Raw genomic sequence first — 23,910 nt, 5'->3', positions numbered from 1 at the left:
AAGAAATTAATCTTTTATCCTTGATCCAAATGAATGCTGAAAACTATTTATGTGTTTGTGTGCGTGCGTGCATGAATGAAAATTATTATTTTTTTTCACTTTTTTTTAGCTTTAGCTATAAAATGCTTTATAATTGATTTGTTTAGTTAGATGAACGTGAATCATACCACACCACCATATAAAGCACAATGTGACTGAAAAAACGTAACTGTAAATCAGCCAAACTTTTTTTAATTCACTCGGGTTGTTATGTAATTTAGGATTTGTCACGTACAGTACTCCACACGCTGCTGAGAGGCCGACGACAAAGAGCTTTGAAGAGCAAGAGCATCTGAAGCACTCGGATGAGAAACACTCACTTGAGTGAATTCTGAAGTTACAACTCTCAGTGTTGCATTCAAAGACGTCTGACGTCCTCTGGGTATCAGACACGGTCAACGGAGACGAGAATCACTGCTGATTTAAACCACAGAGAGACAGAATACGAAAGATTTACAGTGATAAACATCACATATCTAAGAGATTTATTCAGCCATCATTCCTGTAGTGTGAGAGATTTATAAACATGTCATTGCTCAATTATTGTCCCGTCTTCAGTGCCCTTGAATCACAGTGAAGTGTTGCAGTATCTTACGTCACATCATCTGCTCTTTGTCCAGTTGTAAGTACCATGACATTGCATACAGTACAGAAGTTTTGTTGGATTATATATATGCATTATTATATTTATCGTATTATATAATGCACTTGATTTGTTAGAGATGTACAGTACTGTGCAGACGTCTAATGCACATAGTTCCTATGACTACTTATTAAGGCTTAGTAATTTGAACAAATCCCTGAGTATACACAATTAGACATACTTGAAATGTATCTTCAAATGTTTCTTTTGTTAAGCCTATGGTGTGTTGTTAATACTGACAGCTATTATCCCTCGCAGCAATGCTGAGATTGCAATGTGTATGTTGCATTATGAATTATGATCTGATACACTTCAGTATGCAACGATGCACAAAATCAAGTTTGTATAGAGCTTGTTTATGATCTATAAATGAAAATCACCCTCACTGTAAAAAATAAAAAGTTGACTTAACTTAAATTTTCAAGGCAACTTGCTGCACAGCTTTTTTGAGTTTACTCAACTCTTGGATGATGTTCACCTAACTCAATTTACTGAGTAATGTCAACTTACACCAAATTACTCTAAATACAACATATAACATTAACAACATAACAACATAAATAAATCCAGCAAACATTAAAACAGTCATCTTTTTTAGTGAATATAAACCAAAGAAGTGGACATGTCGCAATGCATGCTGGGAACCATTCCGACCATTGTTTTTTTTAAATTGCTTGTTCAGATTACTTAGTTTGGCAAGTTGGGTGAACGAATTGGACAAAAACCTTATACATCTAAGTCCAGTCAACAAAATAATATTTGTTAGCTAAATGATTATGCTCTTTTCATTCAGTGAACACAAAATAATCAATTGATGCCCTTCAACAAAGAAATCTTTGTTCAAGTTACTTAATGTTCTTTGTTGAATGAACATTTTAAAGTTGGATTTTTTACAGTGCTGGTAAACTATCTACACAACAACAACAACATAAAAAAGAACAGCAGAGTAACTTTACCTGTACAAAGACTTTACATTCGGTGTAATTGGTCATAATGAAGTCTAGATTAATGGATTGACTTAAATTATGGATCATAGCCCGGCCAAATACTACATTTAATTGGACTACTTATGAGTTATGGTATAAACACTGGATCATACAGCTAAAATATTACAGCAAGCAATTGAGTTACTGCATTTGGTAACACTTTATTTTACGGTGTCTTTGTGCTACATGTAATTATTATAGTAATAACAGTTAATTATGCATAGTTACATGCAACTAACCCAAAACCAAACCCTAATCCTAACCCCAACCATATAGTAAGTACATGTTGTTAATGATTATTACTTAGTACCTAAATGTGTAATTGCACAGTAACAGTGATGCTGTAAAATAAAGTGTAACCCTGTATTTTAAGGGTAAATAGATAAAGATTTTCCAGAAAATACGATGATGTTTTAAAACACAAAAAATACTATTAAAGTGTTCAGTACCCCTATATACTGCATCTTTAAAGCAATGTAATAGATTTGTTTTTCAGTCACACGTCTAGACTTTCAAATCTTTATTCATTTCATATAATTACTCCAATCATGTACAGATACAACAACAAAATTTGGTGTGATGTCATTATTATGAAACAGTCGACAGTGAGCTTGAGAGATTCAAAAGCTGTAAATCTCTAAAGTTTTGGTCAATATTAAAATGCACAACATCTTTTGGTGTAATGGAATTATATTTTTATATCAAGCTACAACATTCATGAATTTCCGAGTAGATAATCAGGATTTGCTGCTCTTGACAGATGCTTGACATGATCTTGTGTTGAGGGCACTAAAGCTTCACGCTTCAGAGCAACAAAAGCCTTGAGAATCAAGAGTCCTGCGGGCAAAATCAGCAGAGTTTGACTGTTTTCAGTCGGTGAACAAAACCCTCAAAAACACAGGAGAGAGAAAATACTGTCAACTGGAAAAATACAGACAAATATCTCACAACAGATCACCAGAACCCGAGAAAAGAGGTATGGATACATTATATACTGTCTATATAACGTTGCATTGGTCAGTATCTTATTATTTTAATCTGTTAATCTAATTAGACTCTCAGTAAAAAATACTAAAGTTGTCACTAGGATGTACCCTTTGAAAAGGTCCTAATTTGCAACCTTTTGGTACAAAAACACTTTTTGAAAGGGTACCACCCCTGCCTGTAAAAGCTTTTGTACCTTTATTTCTGAGAATGTATGGTTTTATACTTTCATTATTTCATATCTGTATACAATTATGTTGTTTATGGCACGATGAATAGAGAATAAGTTGCTAAGTATGTATATATTACATTAATCCATGTTATGTAATGTGTCATAATACGTTTATAACACTATATGTATTTTTTTATCAAACACATTTTTATGTTAAATGTTTTGCATCTTTAAGTGCCACTTGGTTTATTTTACTTTGCAGAGTATATAAATTAATCTAAATTTGTATATATATAATTCAATCTCTGTAGTTTTGACATTTAAATGTTTGGTTACCCTTTATAATAAGGGTCCATGAATCATGATGAAAACTAATGAAGAGTCATCATGACTCAAGACCAGTGTTGGGTGTAACTAATTGTAATTTAATGACTTCCCTTGATTAAGTAAAGTAAGGGATTACTCAGTAATTTAACGACAGTAACTTCTGATGTAATTGAAGTAAATACTGTGTATATGGACTGTAGATCAATGATATATAATACAATAGTGGATTTAACATCAACATTTGAAGTCTGAGGATAAAATGCATGTTTTTTATAAATCCTTCTAACTTTAAATACTTTGGTGAGTTAATAAGCTAATGGTAACACACTACTAGTGTAGTTTACAAGTCTCACTATTAACTGGTTGGTTATTAGCATTAATATAACTGATATATTGGTTCATTATAAAGCACATATTCATGCCTGATTCTACAAAACCTTATTCTATATCCTTAATCCTATCCAATTCCTATCAATATTTAAACTTAACAACTACTTAACTAAGTATTAATAAGTAGTAATTAGGAGTATGTTGAGGCAAAAGAAGTTAATAGTTAGTTAATAGTGAGAATTGGACCTTAAAACGTGAGAGCAGCAAAATAATTGATGTACTTTGTAACTTTAATGGAAATTATTCAAGCCATTTCAAGCCTGTCTTTGTATCATTTACTATAAATGATTTAAAAGTAATCAGTAGTAACCAATTAAATACTTTTTGTAGAGCTTAATTTGTACAGTAATGTAATTGCATGATTGAAGATGTCATTAGTAACTAGTAATTATTAATTACTTTTTTGAGTAACTTACTCAACACTGAATTTATTTTTGATTAAGTAAAAATACATTTATGTCTTAGTTCATTAGGATTCATGGACCCTTGTTGTGATTTGAAAAATATTGCACTGTTCATTGTGTGTGTGTCATTGCAAACTAAAGCACACATTTTTCTTTCAGCTTAAGTGAACGTTTGTGACAGAATGATGCATTTGACCTTCGTCCTGATGTTCGGCAGTCTTTTGTGTTTGGGCACAAAATCATCAAACTCATTCGAGTGTATGTGAAAATTTCTTTTTTACTGTATACTGTGCATATGCTGTAGTCTATAGATGTATAAGATGTTCTGCATATAACATGATTTCAATGAATTTGTAATTAATTGGCATTCTTTCATAACACTTCACCAGTAAAGAGTTTTGTGGAAATGAACTCAACAGGAGGAACAGCTGGTGACCGATTCATTACGGCTTATTTTCTACCTGCTGACATTTAGTTTGAACATTTCCAGACTCGACTTTCTAAGCACATCTGGTCCATGACATCTGGTGCCAGATTTCTGTAATGATATCTCCTGTGGTGGCCCTTGGGACATTGCCTGAGAAATTGCAGGTCCCCACATATAGTAGGAAAGGTCAAATGATGGCGGACACCACGGCGAGAAAGCTCAGCTGCTATCGGTGTCTAAAGAGTGGATGAGCTTGTTAAGCTGGTATTGTAATGTGTGTTATGTAACTCCAGCGGGGAATGTCATTACTTTCAGACCAAACCCACATGACAGTGCAGAATTTGGGCAGCGGACTCATCTGTGAAAGCGCTCCGGTTTTGTTTATGTTCTCGACCCCACGGCGTGATCTCTCCGGGTTTGATGCGCTTGTGCGGGCAGCATAATCAGGGGTGAAGTGGGGACGCTGGCACCAGATTTTCTTAAGAAGGCATGAATACCAAAGCATCAAAATAAGTCCCATATTCATAAGCCCACCCTAGAGATATAACATTCATCTCAAACCTGAATCTTAATGTTTCCTATAAAACTTCAATGGAGAACACAGATGAAACCAGACCGTTTGTTGGGAACAATAATGCGACAAATCTGATTTCTTGACAGACAACTTCATAGCTTTTATTTACTGGTGGAACACAAATGGGATTGACTCTTAAAATGCTCTTGAAAAACATTTTCTGGGTTCATTTAAACCAATGGCTGGGTTTGTCCCTTTTTGACCCAGCACTGGGTTGAAAATAACAGTATAAATACAGGTATGATAATATTAAAAATATGAAATATTCATTCAGTTTAGTTTGTTTATAACTATTTTTGATGTTATTGATGTTTTCAGGGAAACAAATCATGTCTGAAATCAGATCTTCATTCCAGGAGAGTCTTAACATGATAAACAATGCACTGAATCAAACTGCACGCAGGTAAATGCTCATCTATAATCATTTCTATCAGACACACAGCAGTAAATCTTTTTCATACACTGAATAAAAAATTATTCTGACCATAATTTAATTTGACGCAATTCAGATTTGCTTCTATAATCCATTACAATGTCATTTTTGGTTTTAATGAAAAAATATTAACTTTCTAGGCATGTCACATGTGTTTAAAACCAACTTAGGTGAACTTGACTCATTTAAGTTGGGACTACATGAATAATTTGTGTTGTATTAAAGCAATTTTGCTTAAACTGGTTGGGGATTTCCAGTTCCCAGCATGCTTTACATGAAACTGAATAATGAGAGTAAATATCACAATAAATGGTTATTTTATGCATTTTTAATTAAGATAAGAAAAGAGGGGGACTAATGTAAGAGTTTTTGTTTTGTTGTTGGGTTTTTAAGTGGTTACCATTGTGCAGACAATTGCTTATAGGATGAGAACAGTCTCATTGACATCTATAAGTTATTTAAAGGGGACATTTCACAAGACTTTTTTTAAGATGTAAAATAAATCTGGTGTCCCCAGAGTACATGTGAAGTTTTATCCCAAAATGCAACCCAGTCTCACCCCATGGCGTCAATATTTGACGACACTTGACCATGCGTCAATATGTTGACGCGGAGGGTATACCTTTCGCGTCATTTTTTGACGAACTGGGGACTTCAATACTATTAAGTCCGTTGCATTCTCTTTCCTATTTTCTTACCATTTCTACCATTTTCGCGTCGGTTTAGGGTTAGATTTACATAATGACATCCCTACCCAAACCTAACTCTAACCCCAATGCCAGGCGACAACTGTTTAATTTCGCGTACCTAATAGTATTGAAGTCCCCAGTTCGTCAAAAAATGACGCGAAAGGTATACCCTCCGCGTCAACATATTGACGCATGGTCAAGTGTCGTCAAATATTGACGCCATGGGTGTGAGACCGTGTTACAAAATGTCATATAGATATTTTGTTATAACATGTTAAAATTGCCTCTTTGTAGTGAGCTAAAATGTGCCGATTTGTGTGTGTCCTTTAAAATGCAAATAAGCTGAACTAAATGTCAGTGCCCTGGTTGGATAGTGCAGATTAAGGGGCGTTATTATTACAATAAGATCTCCTTCTGACATCAGAAGGGGAGCCAAATTTCAATGAGCTATTTTTTTCCACATGCTTGCAGAGAATGGTTTACCAAAACTAAGTTACTGGGTTGATCTTTTTCACATAGAAGCATATGGGACTTGGAAAAAGTCATATTTTCATGATATGTCGTCTTTAATGTTGTTTTGAACAGAAAGCATTGTTAGTGTTAATGTCTTTTTTGGAAGCATTTAAATTGGAAATGTTTATGCCATAATCAACTGCAATGGCGGCTGGTGACTTCTTTTTTCGAGGGCACTCGATGAGAAGTTCGTCACAACATGTATGTAGCCCGTCATGTGTGTGTTTTTTTTTTTTTTCAAAATATGTGTTCTGCGCGTCAAGAGATTCCATTTGCATCACGTGTCATGTCAAAATAAGTGCCTGCTGCAGACGCGTCTAAAGGGTTTATGATAAAAGAGACGCTCGCGTTTGCCAGATACTCGGATAATCTCATGCATAATCAAAGTTTACTGTTAAGGAAGTGTCTTTCGTGTATTTTGTGAACGTGAGCATCTTTTTTATCATATACAGTTTTGAAGCGTGTGCAGCAGGCACTAATTTTGACTAGATGCATGACCCACATGGTTCACATCACGCAACAAACACATATTTTGAAAACGCAAGCAACACACATGACACTCCGAACACATATTTTGAATTTGCGCCCCTCGGATGAGCAGTCACGAGCCGCCACTGATCAATTGTTTGTTTCAGTTGAGCGTTAGTTATGGTTAGATTGCTAATGTTTGCTGTTGCTACTTTACTAACTTTTTAACTAAATTTAAGTAGAACTAACATGATTAAATAATAGTAACATTGGTGAATTGAACTCAATTCTACTAAGTTAACTAAGTTCAACTAAATACATATTGTATATCTAAATTTAGATCATTTAATTGCATGCAACCACTTACCTTACAAAAATTGAGCAAATTGAATGAATAATGAATTCTTCTCTAAATAGCAGGTCACGTTCTCCATCGTCCCCTGAACAGATGTTTATGATCTCCAGACAAGCAGCATCAGAAAGCCAAGACCTCTTCAAAGCCGCTGAAATCTTTCAAACGACTTTACAAGTTTTAAAAGACAAAGCAAACAGGAGACAGAAAAGATCACTTCATGTCTCTGGTGAGACTCATATAAAACAGTTTGTACTCCTTAAATGTTTCAATTTCATTAGACATTATGTATTGTTAAGTCATAGCACATGCGGTTCTCACGTAAAATATCAAATGTCCAAATTTTAGAATAAGGACTTCATACATCCACTAAACATCCCCTATACAAATGTTAAAGCTAATGAATAAAAGTCACATTTAAAAGCTCCGACATAATTTATTAACTGTAGCTGACACCTCACGTGCTTTGATATTTTGTAATACGCAGACGTTCATGACTGTTTTAATGTAATTTTTCAATACTTTGGTAAAGACTGACTTCAGTATTATTCTCTGTGTCATGTGAAGTGCACAACTGGATTAATGCAGTGGCTCTCCGGAGAGGAGTTTAAATGTCAGATGTAATCTATGCAGAAGAGACGATAAGACGACTCAGAGGACTGAGTGTTTACTCTTGTATGTTTATTTGCATTCGTAAACACATCAACTTCTTTTCAAGATCTTCTCTCTGTGGAAGAAGTCGAGCGAATCGCCGACCTGTCTGGATGTCCTCGCTCTGTTCATCCCAGCACCTGCATCGGAGAAGACAAATATCGCAGTCTCTCAGGAGTCTGTAATAACAGGTACATCTGACTCCTATCTTAATCATTTATATAGAAAGAACCTCGACTCGCTGATTGAAAACACAAAACTCAGACCTTACAGAGTCAACTGAAATGTGGCCTTTAGTGAACGGGATATGAGTTGATATGACAAGATGACCTGTGACGGGTAGAAGGGTCACAGCTTGATCCAGATGAAGGCCAAATGAAAATATTACTAAAGAGTAGACGAATAATACAATATGTTACTGAAGCCCCACAGAGGAGAAATTTGCCTCTCTGTCATGATTGATTTTATTGCATCATCTGTTGCTTCCTAAATAATGTGTTACAGTATTACTGCTCTCTTTAGTAATAGGATTAACACTTAACTTTCAAAAACACTAAACATGCTTTTTTGTACGTTTAAATAGATGCTGAAGGGTACAATGTAGACATATTTGCAACATTTAATTACAGCTATAAAACGTAAAACATTTACAAAGCTTTCATACCAGATTGCTGTGTAATTTGTCTTTAACCATTTTATCGATAATGTTGCCAGTGTTGGGGGTAACGCATTACAAGTAACGTGCATTATGTACAGTAATAATATTACTTTTCTGAAGTAACGAGTAAAGTAGTGCATTACTTTATAAATGTACACATTAATATTAAGTTACTTTTTAAAAAAAGTAATGCAAGTTACTTTTTTAGTTTAATAAATTAGATTTTATTTACTGATTTAAACTGAACGCATAGTCACATTATGCACTCTATGCGTACACGCCTGCGTGGGAACAGTTTAAGTCAGAAACTGAGATGGCAGGACAGAGCTCAACATTTTTGTGATGAAATGTGCAATTTCTGAATGCAGAACTTTTAGTCATAAAAACACCTGCAAGACCAGAAAGAGATCAAGCCTCAGCCAAGAAAAAGTAATGCAAAAGTAACTTAAAAGTAACGTAAGCATTACTTTCCATGAAAAGTAACTAAGTAACGCAATTAGTTACTTTTTTGGGAGTAACTTAATATTGTAATGCATTACTTTTAAAAGTAACTTTCACCAACACTGACCATAACCCTACCCCAAACCCTTTAAAAACAAAATGTTTAAAATACGTAATGTATTATTTTTTATATTATGCAATGTAAAAAACAGAAATGTGAATTAAAAAAATTGTAACAACATAGCATTTAAAAGATATTTTAAGTCAATAATACCACCTACCCAAAACAGAGTCCTCTCTGGTAGAGGTCTTCACGGCTCCACTTAGATCCGAAAACCCGAGGTCCGACCCGAGACCCGATCGGGTTCGGGTCTAAAAGTTTCACATGTGCCTCGGACACGGGTCGGGTACAATAATAGTGGCATCGAGTCTCTGGTAATTTAAAAATGAATGTGTTTTTTCTGAACGGACCCGAGAAGACCCGAACTCTCTGGCCTGTGTGCGTCAATGTCCTTTTCAAACCTCTCATCTGTTTGCCAAGAGCACTTGCGACATTGTGTGGTTGTCGGAAGGTTCATTTTCGTTGAGACAAACATGTCAGTCAATTATAAATGTACATTTTAGCGGTTACGTTGGTGTCGTCGTCAGATAACAAAGTAAAACGAATGGAGCAGCTCGCCAAATTGGTTGCAAGGCCACCGGAGTTTCTTTCTGTCTGACTGCTGCGCGTCTTTTGGAGACTGTTGTTGGGCTTTTAACCATTTGCGGATAATATCCATCTTAAAGCAGTATGTATAGCTAAGCGAAAACTCATCCAGTTTAAAAAAAGTGCGGTAACTGTTGAGCGGCTACACTGACGTAGGCTACGTCACGTACGTGTCGTACGTAGCCTCGTGATAGGCTGTTGCAGTGTAGCTAGATTCCCATCAATCAAACAAAATCACACCATTGTTTTTTATATTTTTAATGTTTGAATTATAAAGAATACAACATTAATGCAACACAAAATTAGCAACATTAATAATTTAAAATGACAGTATTTTTTTAAATACTGGGGGGGGCACAAGCGTCCTTGAGGGCGGGCCTGGCCCCCTAAGGCCCGCCCATAGCGACGGGTGTGCGTACACGCCTGTGTGGAAACAGTTTGAGTAAGAAACTGAGATGGCAGGACAGAGCTCAACATTTTTGTGATGAAATATGCAATTTCTGAATGCAGAACTTTTAGTCATAAAAACACCTGCAAGACCAGAAAGAGATCAAGCCTCAGCCAAGAAAAAGTAATGCAAAAGTAACTTAAAAGTAACGTAAGCATTACTTTCCATGAAAAGTAACTAAGTAATGCAATTAGTTACTTTTTTGGGAGTAACTTAATATTGTAATGCATTACTTTTAAAAGTAACTTTCCCCAACACTGACCATAACCCTACCTCAAACCCTTTAAAAACAAAATGTTTAAAATACGTAATGTATTATTTTTTATATTATGCAATGTAAAAAACCTCATTCATACTACCAGGATTCATACTATACAGTACCTACTGTTTTAACGCCAAGTAAGTAGGTACTTCATCTAATTCAGTACCTACTATACAGTATGCGGTTTCGGACGCAGCCAATGAGCTTTGATATCACTGCCGTAAAGCAATGTGTCGTAAAGCTTATTGAGGCACAATCATTAATAACAAATGCAAGAATTGACGTTTACGGTCACCGATGAGAACTGGGATCAAGATCGCTGGATAAAGGGCTGAATTTGGATCTGTTACTCACAATCATATGAATTTTAAAGATGTGGATTACAGCGAATGAATAAAATGAACATCTTGTGAATTGGCGTAATTATTGTTGCATAAGAGAAAACGCCTAAATATTACAAAATTGTTAAATGTTTACAGAAACGTTATTCATTTTAAAGTTTTAAAGTCTAGTCTTGTTTAATAGGCCTATTGTGTAAAGTCATGAACATTTTATTAAGTAAATGAGTAAACAGTCTTAAATAAATAAGTTGACTGAAAACATGTTTAAGAAATGCAATGCCCGATTTGAATATTTCTGAATAGAAATACGTACAAATCTGTACGTTTGTAAAGCTGTTTTATAAATAATGTATTAGTCCTATCAACACATTGATATTATACGTTTCAGTGTGTATGAAAACGTAACTAAATGTACGGGTACAACCATAAAACACACACCCAAATTCTCATCAGATCACATTGGTTAGTATTCAAAAATTTGATGTATTATTTCAGAATAAAATTACTTATCCGTTCTTGTTCTTTCTTTCGGGAACACTGAGTGATTTACATTCATTGAAAATCATTTTAGCTTTCCAGCTCAGCTTGTAAGATGGGTTATTAAAATATCACACAATGACAGCAGGGTCGCATGAGTCCTAACACGCTGTTCTTCATCTCAAATGGTTTTTAACCACCTTAAATCATGTGTCCTGGTCAGAAGGGTGGGTAAAAGAACAAGAGTTATATCTAAAAAAAAAACAATGTGACTTAATACACAAAATAACAGCCAGGCAACCATACAACTACAGCTTGTAGTTGTTGATATCTTTCACAAAAAAACTGTCCTTTTTTTTGTTAAAGTTAGATTCTGGAAATTACTTGATTAAATAAAGACCTCACATTGGTATTAAGCCACCAAACATTGACACAAGATATCAATATGATTAAAAACTTTTGGTTAAAACTTTATTTTTCATTGTAAGGTTGACATTTGCATATAATTGCTCATGACCTTAAAAGATTTCTGACAGATTTCTCAAAGCATGTGTCATTTTAATCATTTAGTATGTTTGCATTTGTATTGCTTTAAATATGTGATGTTCATGACACATGCACTAATAATATTGTGTTATTTAGACAAAATCCTCTCTGGGGATCTGCTAACAGCGGTTTGCTCAGATGGCTTCCAGCTGAATATGAAGACAATGAAATTCAACCTAAAGGCTGGAATATCGACCGTCAATACAACGGCTTTAAACTTCCTCTGGTAAGCTGTGGAGAAACATCTTCTGTAACACAAGATTCATGAAGGAAATACCAACAAACAACATTCAAATTATATGATATTATCAGTTTAAATGAGTTTATAAGTATAAAAACAATGTAAGTGAAACTAGTTTTTTAATTCAAGAACTTGCATGACATTTTCTCATATAGTCTCCTCTTACATTTATCTCTGATGATACTTGAATGCTCACAAAAAAGACTTCAATCCAATTGAAGTGAATTAAAGTTTAATAGCTTTTAATGACATTTCAGCAGGTAAACTAATACTGCCAGAGGGCTTTAATGAGATTTCCCTGAATGCCCATACACACAAACACAAACCATTCAGATATCACATCATTCTGTTCTCTACAGAGGAAATCCTCAGGTTTCTGATGTTTAAAAATAACATAAAAAAAGTTAAATATTACAGACATCTGTTTCAGTGTAAATGTATGTTTATCCATTATTGGTTATCTGTGAGTGATGTGCGGCCAAGATGGCAACGACAGGCACACCTTTGCTTCAAAAAATGGCTTCACACTACGTCCATATTCTTTACAGTATGTGGGTCATTCTACAGAAAAGGTGGAATTCAGGTAATGGAAATCTGCTTAAATGAACTTCTTTCAACATACCCTAAACTTCTTTAATAGCATTAATTAACTTCAAGTCAAATCTATGAATCCGCAAAACGGGGAGCATAATCTATGTTTAACTTTTTTAATACATTTTAATAAAAAATCCATGACGTTGTATCTTCAATACCTGACAAAATGAGAATATAATAATGAATATGATAAAACTTATAAACTTTTCCATCTTGTTTTGTTTTTATGCTTTTATGTTGGTCAGTTAAAGGAATAGTGCTTAGGAAGTACTCATTAAAGAAATAACACCAATGACAGTAACACCAATGACAGTAACATCAATGACAATTTACAGAAAAAAAACTAAATTTTTTGCAAAATGGCTGCCATTAGCCATGTGCTATTTCATCAGAGATGTAACAATCACATACTTTTTCAGTATAATGTATTTTTATGTAAAGATCTTAACACTCCCAGCTATAAAAAAAAGAGTAGGCCTAACACTAATGACATCCAAAAAATCTTATCTCAAAATTCTTAGATATATCATGATATTTTAGACAAATAAGGTTTTTTTGCCTTCCTCCACTGCACTTCTGACCTCTTGACCCAAGAAAAACTTCAAAGAGCTGATGCATTGTTTCAAAATAAAAGTGTTTTGGGTAATGTTACAATGACATAAATTTGGTGGACAGATATTTTGATATTATTCATATTAATAGTGTATTTTTATCATTTCAGTGTTGTAGTAAATTCATACAGGGTTAAAGGTAAATGTAAATTAGATTTGTTTTATAAAAACGTGGTTTTAAATAATAAGTACACAATTCAACTTTCATGTATGATCAAAGGGACAGGGCAATTTTCAGGATCAGACATTTAAAAAAAAAAGTTTTAAAAAAGGAAAAAAAATAAAATTAAATAATTAAATAAACTCTTTCATCATTAAGGACAGTCTATATTTATTAAATATATATCATTATGGAATTAATGGGTAAAATTAAATGATTAAGGGGTCTGCAAAAGCAAGGGAGAAGCATTCCCACCTTTTTTGTAGAATGACCCATGTGGTGCATACTAGTGATGCACGGGTCTGTTTTTTTCCAACCTGAAGGTCCCACTTTTATGAAATTATTTGGCCTGCCCTGCTACTCGCCCTGCACCCCGTATCTATTTTTACAACCCGCCTTTATTTCAGTCTAAATGGGCTCGAAAACACCCATTAGATGACATCGCCCTGTAAACTGGCAACATACGCTTATGAATCATAGAAACCAGGTCATATTAATAACAAGATAAGATAATGATAAACATTTTCAACATTTACAAAGTAGCGTTTGTTGCAAATATTTCTGAGAACCGCTCCCTCGTCTTCCATCTTGCTTGGTGCTTTGTGACGTGTTGCCAGTATATATATATTGCATGCAACATACAAGGTTTTTCCTATTTTGATTTTAATGACCACCCCAACCCAGTCCACAATAAAGTGAGATGACCAGCGCATCAGGGGCGTCAGTTTGTGTTGAAAAGTGGTGGGGACAAAAGATCAGATGAAAAAAACATAACAGCAGGATGGGAAAAATATTGAATAATCGTGCATCAAAAATGGGCATAGCGTAGGCCAGTCAACAACATGAAAATACTCAGCATAAAACCCTCAACAATGTCGACTGCACATGTAACAGTCCCTGCAACACCAGCTTAACTGAACAGGCCAAAGCACCATACTGTAGAAACAACAGCGCGTTAAGTCAATGATTACAATTAAAAAATACATTACATATGTAAAATAATACACACTGTAAGCACACAATGCAACATATGTGACCCTGGACCACAAAACCAAGTCTTAAGTCACACAGATATCGCTTGATTTTTTAGAACATTTTAACCAAATGCTTTCAAAAAGTGAATCACCCATTTCAAAAAGTGGTGGGGACATGTCCAAAAAGATTTTGACAAAATTGCTTGCATGCACTTTGAGAGTTTTGCAGCAAAAGAGTCAAATTTGTTAAATACCACTGAAATGACATTACTAAAAACGTTTTTATTAACATTAAAGTGAAATAACTGAGCCTAAACATAAGAGTTTCATCTATTTTGAAGAGAACATGTCAGACGAGGGTTTGCATCTGAATTCTTCATTTCAATCTTTAAAGGTTCGGGACGTGAGTGAAAAATTGATGCACAGCTCTAATGTGCCGGTATTGGAGGATAACTTGTATTCCCAGATGCTGGTGGACTGGGGTCAGTACATCGACCATGACATCTCCTTCACCCCTCAAAGCTCCAGTCAAATGGCTTTTACAGACGGACTGAACTGTCTCCACACCTGTAGAAATGCCAACCCGTGTTTCCCTATTCAGGTAAAACCATTCATGATCTATTATATTATTATCAAAACATTGAACCATTCAGAATAGTGTAAGTATATACAGTAGGGGACACAAGGAACATCTAAATCTAGAAAAATCTAAAAAGTTTTCTTTTTTCTAAAGCCACTATGTGTCACAGTTTATGCCATTTATATTTCCACAAATGATCCATCTGTCTCTGGCATTGTGTGTTATAAATCATATATGCATCATCTGTTTACGTCTCAGATCAGATGGCAGTGCGTTTTCTTGTATTCTCTGGATTAAACATTGCCTGGGAGACTTCATTACAATTATCTCTTGCTTTGACATTCAGTGTCATGAAACAGGTTGACTGTTCATTTTTTCAATGCTTTGACAGAAGTGGTTTTGTTTGAATAGATAAAATGTCACGCTGTTCCTCCGGGGTGAAGTTATTGTCTCGTGTTTTTTTCTGTGTCTGATGTTGACGGTCTCTCTTGAGTCAGTGGTCTGGATATATTCGACTCAGAGGACAGTTCAAAACTCTTGGTTTGGAACAACGAATATGAACCCGTGAATGTGGCTGAGCCTGCAATTGAAATATAAATAAATATATATATATATATATATATATATATATATATATATATACAAATAAATAAATAAATAAATATATATATCTAAATGATTACTTCTTTATCTCTGGCAAAGCATAAACGCTTCTGAAAATGGAGGCTGCTGCCAAAGCTTTTTGCAGTCATATTGAATCCTTCAGGGCAGCAGTTGCTCATAAAATGTGAGAAATATTGCAGAGTTTGGGAATGCCGATTTGTATCTCATCTCTCCGCCCGAACGCAGTCGAGGGCGCAGAGTCGACTTTCATAGATATACAAAACAGTGTTTTTATTTTGTCCACCCTGAGACCGTGTGCACATTGTATGCTGCATACTAATACAAGATGCTCGGTGCTCTCGGCATCGGACTGTAAATGACAAAAAAACAGAAGAATTTATGATTAATCTTTCAACTCAGTCCATCCCAGAGAAAATGTAATAACTCATTCAATGCTCAAAAGACTTAAATAAATAAAGCTTTTTAACTTTGTCAATAGATTTTCAAATGAAACTGAATATTCAATAAGACATTTTTTTCTTTGGCAAGAACTTAAATGGGACACATTTCACAAGACTTTTTTAAAATGACAACTAAATATTTGGTGTCTCCAAAGTACGTATGTAAAGTTTTAGCTCAAACTATCATATAGATAATTTATTATAAAATGTTAAAATTGCCACTTTGTAGGTGTGAGTAAAAATGTGCTGATTTTGTGTGTGTCCTTTAAAATGCAAATGAGTTGATCTCTCACTAAATTGCAGTGTCGTGGTTGGATACAGCAGATTTAGGGGTGGTATTATCCCCTTCTGACATCACAAGGGGAGACAAATTTTAATGATCTATTTTTTCCACATGCTTGCAGAGAATGCTTTACCAAAATTAAGTTACTGGGTTGATTAAGTTACTGGGACCCAATTATAGCACTTTTTGATATGTCCTCTTTAAACAGCATAGCCCATATTGTTATTCTTAAAAAACACGAAATGTTTAAGCTTATACAAAAAATATGTGACTGTGGTAAATATGAGCATAATAAAAACATGGACGAGATCTCATCTGAAACTCCAAATCAGACGTACAGTATTATAAGATTCATGTATCTGCTTATATACAGTACTGTACCTAATAATAACCATCATCTCAAGAAGTGTCTCTTTAAAATACAGCATGAATATGGAAAATGACAGATTTTCATTCGTATAACATCATGTTTGAACACTTCTGAAAACATGAAACCCTGTAGGCTCGAGAGCTATTTTAAGCAAATGAACTCTGCTCCAAGCCTTACATCGTAAAAACAGACCAATTGAAAAGATGAAAACTGAATCTGTAATTTCACACTGAGATTTGTCCTTTATTTCTGAGGCTCTGCCCTGAGCTACAGCACTGCATCTGTTCTCATTTACACAAATCTCTCTTTAAATGCACAAACAACAACAGAAGGGATGAAATGAAAATATGAGGACTTTTAAGTACTTGTAAGAGTAAAAGACACAGATCGTTCAGCCCTGTAACTGTGTAAAAGATCTGTGTTAGTTTGTGCTTCGCTTACCCTTATAGATTCACTCCTTGTTGATATTGGTTTATTAATCTAAATTTTTTATTATTTTCACATGAAGTTACCGAACTTGCATACTTATCACAGCCAAAGTTTTTAATTTGTAATGCATTCTGTGTAAATAGTCACATTTATGTATACAGTATATATATATATATATATATATCAATATATATGTATACAGTATAAGAGATTATTGATTTTTGTCTTCTCAGAGGTCCAGTGTTTTGATCTGATGTGAAATCTGTGATATTGCTGATGTTATGTTTTATACACTGCTTTGATTGTAACTCTGATGATTTGTGATCCTGGACCTTATATCATAAAGATCCATTTGTGGAATTTAAAAAAATATACTTCCCATTGATTTATGGTTTGTTAGGAGAACATGACAATATTTGGCCGAGATACAACTATTCGAAAATCAGGTGGTGTAAAAATCTAAATATTGAGAAAATTCTCTTTAAAGTTGTCCAAATGAAGTCTTTAGCGCCTGCATCCACTTACAAAAACAAAGCTTTGATATATTTATGGTAGGAAATGTACTAAATATCTTCACAGAACATGATCTCCTAATGATTTACATGTATTTAGCCCATCAAGTGTGTTGCTCGTCATGTCAAAATATGTGTTCGGCACGTCATGTAAACTTATGTGCATCATGTGTCATGTCAAAATAAATGCCTGCTGCAGAAGCTTAGAAGGGGTTAATGATAAAATAGACACAGATGTTTAGATACTTGCTTAATCTTATGTGCAATCATAGTTTAGTGTTAAGTTAGTGTCTTGAGTTTTTTTTGTGAACGTTAGCATCTCTTTTATCATAAACCCTTTTAATGCGTGTGCAGCAGGCACGCATTTTGACATGATGCATGATGCTCATGGTTCACACGATGCAACAACAAAAACATATTTTGACATGACGCATGATGCACATGGTTTACATGATGCAACAAAAACGTATTTGGACATGACGAGCAACACACGACACTCTGAACACATATTTTGAATTCGTGCCTCTCGGAAGAGAAGTCACTGGCCGCCACTGCTGCACTGTATATTTTAAAATGATAGGGGGTGCATATGGCATTAGTTTGCAATAACTAAATACTTTTAATACTTCCAGAGGTTATGTTAGTTTTAGCAAAGAGACTGCCAAATGAATTAATGCTTGTGTGTGCTGTGATGTGTGCAAGATGATCAACGATCAGAACACACTAAAAAGGTCTGGGTTATTTTTGACCCATAATGGGTCAATATTGGGCAGAACACGTGCTGGGTTAATTTTAACCCAACTGCTGGGTTATTATACCCCATGGTTGCATAACAACAACCCAACATTGTGTAATTTTTAACCCAGCACGTGTTCTGTCCAATATTTACCCATTATGGGTCAAAAATAACCCAGCCATTTTCAGAGTGAAACACACTAAACGTGTGTGTTTGTTATATAACTTTCAGTATTTTAAACATATTTTAGTCCAAAAGTCCAAATAGATTTTACAAACTCAAAGCATTATCGTATTGCATATCGTTTATCACATCATTTAGCAAGTTATCGTACCCCCCAACCCATGCAGCCCCTAATAGTGATTTCACACAATTTCCTTTGTTGATTTTGACTAAATTTCATTAAAATCTCTTGACTTTTAAGGGACGTGTTTAAATGTCAATGTTGTTGAGCTGATAATCATGTTTGAAAGAGTTTTTCATCAACATTTTCTTCATCAGGTCTGATTATCCTCTTAAATGGTGATGTTTGCTAGTAAAGATCCAATTTTTAAGCCTCCAATTAAATGAACCAAACCATGAAATTTATTTGTGCTGTTACAAATTCAAATGGACGTTAGTCGGAGCAAATGCCAAGTTTCATTGACATCAATGTAATAATTCTGTATGTCATGTTAAAACCATACAAAGTCATTCATCTATTTTTACTCATTGTTAAAAATGATTAATTGTCTCTCTCTATACCAGATATCCAGGACTGATAAACTCTCCGGCAGTAAAGGTTGTCTTCCATTTTTCCGTTCTTCACCCGCCTGCCTAGCGGATCTGCAGCCCAATTTGCAAAACACAACACAACGTCAACAAATAAACTCAATCACTTCTTTCATAGATGCGTCTACCGTTTACGGTCATTCAGAGCAGCTTGAGAAAACCCTCAGAAATCTCTCAAGTCCTGAAGGTCTGTTGGCTGTCAATCGAGAACACACTGATAACGGGAGGCTGTACCTGCCGTCCGTCACCTCCGGACCGTCCGCGTGCTTTCAGAAGCCCGGCTCAGCGGCGAATGAACGGGTGGATTGTTTCGTGGCTGGAGACAGCAGAGTCAACGAGATTCTGTCCCTGTCGGCCCTTCACACACTCTGGATGAGAGAACACAACCGTGTGGCCAAACACCTGAGACGACTGAATCCTCACTGGAGGTCAGAGGTCATCTATCAGGAGACACGCAAAATCGTTGGAGCGCTGCATCAGGTAACAGACATCCCTGCATTGCTGGATAAAGAAGTGACTAGTTAAAGGACTAGTAAATCTCTTAATTCACATCTTGAAGACTATCATGGTAACCAATGATTTAGTGGATATGATGATAGATATTTCTTCAAGTACCTTGGAGTAATGTACCATGTAAATACCAGTACCAAACACAAATATGGTAATCAAATGATCCATCTGACACCAATATACCGTGGTACTAGCACAGTGTGATTGTTTAGGGTACAGTAATTTTACAGATCTATTTTAAAGTTTACATTTATTATATAACTTTTTTTGGTTTGTACAATTCCACCAAATCTGACATTTTTAATCCCACTTTTATATGCACAAATAAACTGACTATGCATTTGATTTGCGATGTGATTTCAGTGTGAACAGTTGAAAAATTATGTAGCGTACTGTAACTTGCTGCTGAACCACCGTAGCACAATGCATAGTTGGAGAAACTAACTAGCTAGTCACTACAAACATAGTAACTTTTTCACTCATCTGTCATTTGTACAATTTTGGTTGAAAAATATAGTTGATGATGTCACATACTGTAGGAGGTGGAGTTATTTTTAACCCAGTATTGAGTCAAAAAGGGATGAGGTTAAATTAACCCAGAAAATGTTTATATTTGACCCAACACTCAGCATTTTGAGTTGAAACAACTCAACATTTTTAGTGTACTAAGTAATCAGTTCAGAATAATTTAATGTGAGATTATTGCTGTAAATAGTAACATTGTATATGACGGCTACTATTATGTTTGATTTGTATTTTAAGATATTTTATTCATTTGCAAATTACGTCACTCCTCCCAGGGATTCCCCAGGGTCTTAAAGGGTCTTAAATACAAAAATGTGTATATATTTTGAATGATAGATATCGAATGTAGTGCATGTTGCTTGCTTATTTTGTTCAAAAGCATCAACGTATGTTCAACTTAATTTTAGTTAGCGCTTTTCACAATTGTTTAATTGTTCCAAAGCAGCTTTACATCAATAAAAACAAGAAAAAACGTAGAAAATTAGAGGACAACAATAGTAGCAAAGTGGCTAAGATTAAACCGTACTAGTGAACGGAGTAATAATGTAAAGTATAGAAGAAACAGTACCTTCAGAAAAAATGTGGTTATGCGATCACATGATTCGACGCATGATCAGCCAAAGTCTGCATATTTTAAATACGCTGCACTTTTGCTGCATAAATTGCAGATTTCTGTGCGCAAAATATGTGGGGATTGCACAATTTCATAATCCTCGCATTTTCGTAGCAAAAATCACATATATCTTAGCTGAAAGTTGAAAAATGTTGCATTTACTTCACACAAGCGCAGCCATGTTCACTGTTGCCATGGGAATGTTATGAAATGACATGATTATGTGACTTTAACATCATTGACAGCTGCAAACAGTTTTTGCAAGTTCCCGCAATTCCATCGCATTTTTTACGAAAACGTGCCGCAAGATCAAGGATTTTTGCCCGCAACTTTTAGAAAAAAACTGGAAGGACTGAAGAAAGATCTTAGTTAAGCTAATGTCAGCTGACCTCCAAGGGGTTGAAAAAACCTCCTAGAAGAAAAAACCCTTTGAAAAAAAGTCCTACACTGTAAAAAAAATCAAATCAACATATATTTTAAGTTACTTTAACTTAATAAATTAAATTGCAAAATTTCAACTTGTTTTTATAAGTTATGTCAAATTATCACGTCAAAACTTAAAATACCAGGATGAACAGATTTGCATAAGTTGTTTTAACTTCATGCTGCATTTTTTTACAGTGTAGTCAGACTTTGTCTACATGTCACCACATTATTACAATCAATATAAATGATCAAATTGTACAGTATACCCCCACATATACAAAACATAACATAACATACATAATATCTCAACCGACTGCTAAATCATTTGCAATAACTAAAGAGGTGTCTTTATTGGCCATTTAGTGTAGTGTAGTGCATGTGTTATTAAAAACATGATCTCTCAACTGTCATTCACAAGAGCACAGACAGAATCAGATTCACTACACTGGGCTGAGAAGAAATTCGGGATTAAAGGTCTCGAGTCTCAGATCTAAAGCCTTTCGTCTCTGAACAAAATCAAAGAGACATTTGATGGCTTTCACAAGCATCTCTAAGGTTGAATGCTGCTCAGTCCCCATAAATTAAAGTGCCAAGTGTCTCTAAAGCGCTACAGAAGTGAAGGAAACGGCTCCCGTCAGACAGATCGCATGTGTTTTAACAAAGTCCCGCAGGGCCTGGCTTCACACAGTCAGTGAAAACCGCTTCCAGACCGCCGAGAAGCTCCTGTAATACCTTGTTATGGACAGTGAGTTTTGATTTAGATGTTCTCTTTGTGAAGGGGGCGAGCCGTCAGTCAGAAACGCTTTTATAAAACACGCTGTAATGTCTTTGTGCACGTTCCTCCAGGTGAAGAAGCTGCACTGTTTAGATAAGAGTGAATGAATTTGAGGTGTATGATCACAGGAAAGGCTATAAAATATAATTTTATCTCCAGGCACATATGTCCCATATGACCATCTGAGACAGATATTCAACTAAAAAGCGGTTTTATTCACATTAGTAAGTAGAAATGAACACATTGGTAAAGGACTGACAGTTTTTACATGTGTCATCTATCTATAGCAACATTAAAAAACAGACCGGCCACAAAGCTGTGAGCTTGATATCTAGACATCATTATAGATGTGTTCCCAATGCAGAGCCATTTATTTTAAAGACGGGCAGCCTCAGTGCCGCTGCTAGCCATTTTGGTGCCCTAAGCATAATTCCTTTATGATGCACCCCACACGGACCCTAAGAAAAAAAAGTTTGATTTTGCCAGTTTAACTTTTTACTAAACATATAACTCAATACCGATAACACAATAGCAGCATCACAGTAGCCTATAAAACTTAAGAACAGTAAAAAGAGAAAGTAAAATCTTGTAAATATTTGTAAAATAAATAGCCAACACACACTATACATTTGAAAGTGCAAACTTTTCTTCAGTAAATAGAAAAAGAAAATAATACATAAAATAATATATAAAATATATAATAATATATAAAATGTCAAAAATATGAATGATATAAAGCAAACATTACTATTGAATTCGGTGCATTATTGCACCTCATTCTATTATGCTTTTATATTATATTATATTATATTATATTATATTATATTATATTATATTTAGGGCCGGGACTCTATTAAAAAAATTAATCTAATTAATTAGAGGCTTTGTAATTAATTAATCGAAATTAATCACATTTTAATCACATATAAATATTTGACCTGAGAACATTGAGAAGTAATTTTTTCACATGGATTTTTAGTATACCATGAATAATGACTGAATACATTTAAGCAACAAAATATTGTTTATTTTTGTTCAACCAAGTCGTTGTACTCGGAGTCAGGCTAACGTCCATGTGCTATATGTTTTGCATTGAGATGATACTTGAGGCTCGATGTGCTGCGTAGATATGTGAATTCCTTGTTGCATAGCTTACACACAACCATGCTCTTATTGACGTTTCCATCCGTTCGTTTTTTATAAAAAAAATTCCCATCCACGGGGCCAACCAAAGCGATCTCATCAGCTTCTTCGTTCATGTTCACTGTGGTTTGTTGTTGTCTGAAGTCATGAGCCATTTCTCAATACCAAAAATGCCAAACTCAGACTTGTGTCCTTCGTAGTTCGAACTTGCAAGTTCAGACTCGGAAGAACGAACTCCTGACGCGAAATGCATTATGGGAAACTTCGCTGTCATAAGTCCACATAAGTTTCCTCCGTCTATGGTCTCCTCTGATGCATCCTCTATAAAATGGGCGGATCAAGAACACATCCGGGGATTTTATGTGAACTTGGGCTTGATGCGAACTTTGAATTGGAACAGTACTTGGGCCGCGACTGATGACGTTTCACAAGTCCACAAGAACGCAAGTGCAGACAAGAACGCATATTGAGAAACGCTATGATAAACGATAGTTGGTGCTCCAGTATATTTGGTCCGCCGAAACACATCCAATGAGAAATGTTTCGCGGTGCAAAAATAAGTGTGATTAAAGTGCGTTAAAAATGTTTAACATCTTAATTAGGGCCAGGACTTTAACGCGTTAATTAAGATTAATTAATTACACACAAAAAATAACGTGTTA

At 35.0% G+C, this 23,910-nt stretch overlaps 1 protein-coding gene across 1 annotated transcript in view; it reads left to right on the top strand.

The window, feature by feature from the left end:
* Positions 1 to 2,287: 2,287 nt before the first annotated feature.
* tpo (thyroid peroxidase) overlaps positions 2,288 to 23,910 on the top strand; it is a 28,660-nt gene continuing 7,037 nt past the window's right edge. The window contains exons 1-8 of the mRNA XM_055171448.2: positions 2,288 to 2,644; positions 4,105 to 4,203; positions 5,265 to 5,349; positions 7,467 to 7,630; positions 8,120 to 8,243; positions 12,028 to 12,157; positions 14,906 to 15,112; positions 19,233 to 19,736. Of these exons, the coding sequence (XP_055027423.2) occupies positions 4,128 to 4,203; positions 5,265 to 5,349; positions 7,467 to 7,630; positions 8,120 to 8,243; positions 12,028 to 12,157; positions 14,906 to 15,112; positions 19,233 to 19,736 (1,290 nt within the window). The 5' untranslated portion in view covers positions 2,288 to 2,644; positions 4,105 to 4,127. The remainder of the gene's footprint in view (positions 2,645 to 4,104; positions 4,204 to 5,264; positions 5,350 to 7,466; positions 7,631 to 8,119; positions 8,244 to 12,027; positions 12,158 to 14,905; positions 15,113 to 19,232; positions 19,737 to 23,910) is intronic.

This window comes from Misgurnus anguillicaudatus, chromosome 7 (assembly GCF_027580225.2).
Source record: "Misgurnus anguillicaudatus chromosome 7, ASM2758022v2, whole genome shotgun sequence".
Taxonomy (NCBI): Eukaryota; Metazoa; Chordata; class Actinopteri; order Cypriniformes; family Cobitidae; genus Misgurnus; species Misgurnus anguillicaudatus.
Note: the sequence above shows the minus strand (reverse complement) of the source record. Positions and strands in the feature narration are given on the sequence as shown.